Source organism: Lolium perenne, chromosome 7 (assembly GCF_019359855.2).
Source record: "Lolium perenne isolate Kyuss_39 chromosome 7, Kyuss_2.0, whole genome shotgun sequence".
Lineage (NCBI taxonomy): Eukaryota > Viridiplantae > Streptophyta > Magnoliopsida > Poales > Poaceae > Lolium > Lolium perenne.
The window spans coordinates 29,390,638-29,392,662 of NC_067250.2; the positions used below are offsets into that span (position 1 = coordinate 29,390,638).

At 49.2% G+C, this 2,025-nt stretch overlaps 1 protein-coding gene across 1 annotated transcript; it reads right to left on the reverse strand.

Annotated features, from left to right (window-relative positions):
* Positions 1 to 632: 632 nt before the first annotated feature.
* Positions 633 to 1,745, reverse strand: LOC127317970 (probable glutathione S-transferase GSTU6). The gene is made up of 2 exons (XM_051348576.2): positions 1,305 to 1,745; positions 633 to 1,220 (listed from the first exon to the last, which is right to left on the reverse strand). The coding sequence occupies exons 1-2, from the start codon at positions 1,626 to 1,628 to the stop codon at positions 843 to 845; spliced, it is 702 nt and encodes a 233-aa protein (XP_051204536.1). The 5' UTR covers positions 1,629 to 1,745; the 3' UTR covers positions 633 to 842.
* Between the last annotated feature and the right edge of the window lie 280 nt (positions 1,746 to 2,025).

Here is a 2,025-nt window from a genome sequence, read left to right on the forward strand (position 1 = left end):
TGCACTCAGGGACTCCGGGTTCTGAAGGAGCCGCCATGCCTGATGTGCTAGCAGTGCAAGATTGAAGAGCTCGATGTCACGAAAGCCGAGGCCTCCAGAGTATTTCGGCGAGCACATGACCTCCCATGACACCCAATGTGTCTTCCTTCTCCCTCTCTTACGTCCCCACCAAAAATTTATGATGAGAGAAATGATATGAAGGCAACATACTGCGGAATAGGTGGAAGTCGAACCATGGAACATACTGCAGAATAGGTGGAAGTCGAACCGTGGAAACTTCCTCAAACCCATTGTTTTGGGACGGGCCACTTTGACAGTTCAGCTTGACGAGGTCACTTGGCCATGTGGGTTGGGTCATGCACACCGAACCTAAAAAGAAAATTCCATATTAGTCGGAAATAGAATTTCCATAGTTGCATCTGTTTCATTGGAAAGAGGCCATCCGTTTCTGTTTTCGCCAAAGGAAATTCTTTTCGGTTCCACAAAAAAAACATAATTCCGTTTTGTTTATGTATTCTCATGAAAAAGTCTTCCGCCTCGTTTTCATCCCTAGTAATAATTGTTTTGTCTTGGCCCTACATGGCATAGGTAATGAGAGGTAAAATCATCCAAAAATTAAATAGTACTACTAATTTGGTTCGCCCATCCAAAACATTCTCTTTTAAACAACGCCACTAGAAATAGAATCCAGGTCAAGGGCATTTAAACAGTTTAAACAAAATGTGGTTTATGCTCTCAGGCTACGGAAGCTGCAAACTAGTACTCCTACTCTTTATTGCGTGAGCTAGACCTTCCAGTTCACGATTCATCGATCGAAACTACTGGGGCTGAACTGAAACCAGTCACTTGGAAGCTGCGGCAGCAGCCCGGTAAGCCTGGATCTTCTTAGCGTACTCCACCGCGATGTCTCCATCCGGCAAGACCTCCTTCCCCACATCGCTTTCCTTGAACCGGTCCGCCCAGGCGGCCAGAACTGGAGTCCTGGCCGCGTCAATGACCACCACACCGAACATCTTGCGCATCGCGTCCAGCCAAAACAAATTGCATCCGACCGCGATGTCAAGGTACCCGACGGAGTCGCCGGAGAAGAAAGCCTTCCCGTTTGAGCACTGGGCCAGCGCCGCCTCCAATTGCTCGACCACCGCAGCCGTCTCGCTCATCTTCTTGGCCCTGTCCTCCTCCGTCTCCGCCCTCATAATGCCTATCCATGCCGGGAAGAACTGTGAGAACGACAAGCAATTATTAACGATCGGCTGCTGAAACATCAAAAGAAGAGGAGAGAATTTGGGAATAACGTTGCAAACCTTGTCATCGACGTAGGCGGCCCAGAAGCGACCGACGGCGCGGTCGTGGGGGTCGGCGGGGAGGATGGAGGGGCTCGAAGCAGCCAACGCCTCGTCGACGTACTGCACGATGGCTAGCGACTCGCAGATGGGCTTGCCGTTGTGGATGAGCACCGGCACCTTCTTGTGCACCGGGTTGTACTTGAGGAGGAGCTCGCCCTTGTTGAACAGGTCCTGCTCGATGTACTCATAGCTCACGCCCTTCAGATGCAGCGCCATGCGTACACGGACTACGAATGGGCTCACCACCATGCCCAGCAGCTTCAGATCTCCTTCGCCCGCCATGTTTCTTCTGCTTTACGATATCTTGCTCTTGCTATGTGCTCTTAATTATGTCCCAGACTTTTGGGGTTATACTTTTGAGCTTTATATATAGGGGCGAACTGATGGTTGTGAAGATTTTGCTACATACGAGGCTGCACAAGAACCACGAGGCTTGGCTGAAATAATAACAATTCTATCTTAAGCTACCTTGGAGCTGCAGAGCATCCTAGGGCGACCTTGTCTCTAATCTCAAGCGTCATCCGTGACGTCAAGTCACATATCCATGAGCCCACTACCCGAAGGTCCGGAAATAAACTCTTTGCCGCGGCGATTTTTTTTAAATAATACACTTTTCTTTATTAATTCCAGAAGTAATACTCCCTTTTAACTTTTTACAGGAATAATACACCGTTGGGCC

Bases quoted from the DNA above. Each gene is read 5' to 3' on its own strand.
- LOC127317970 (XM_051348576.2), bottom strand. From the start codon at position 1,628: ATGGCGGGCGAAGGAGATCTGAAGCTGCTGGGCATGGTGGTGAGCCCA. The intron at 1,221-1,304 runs GTTTGCAACGTT...TCGTTCTCACAG, and splicing joins CCGCCTACGTCGATGACAAG to TTCTTCCCGGCATGGATAGG.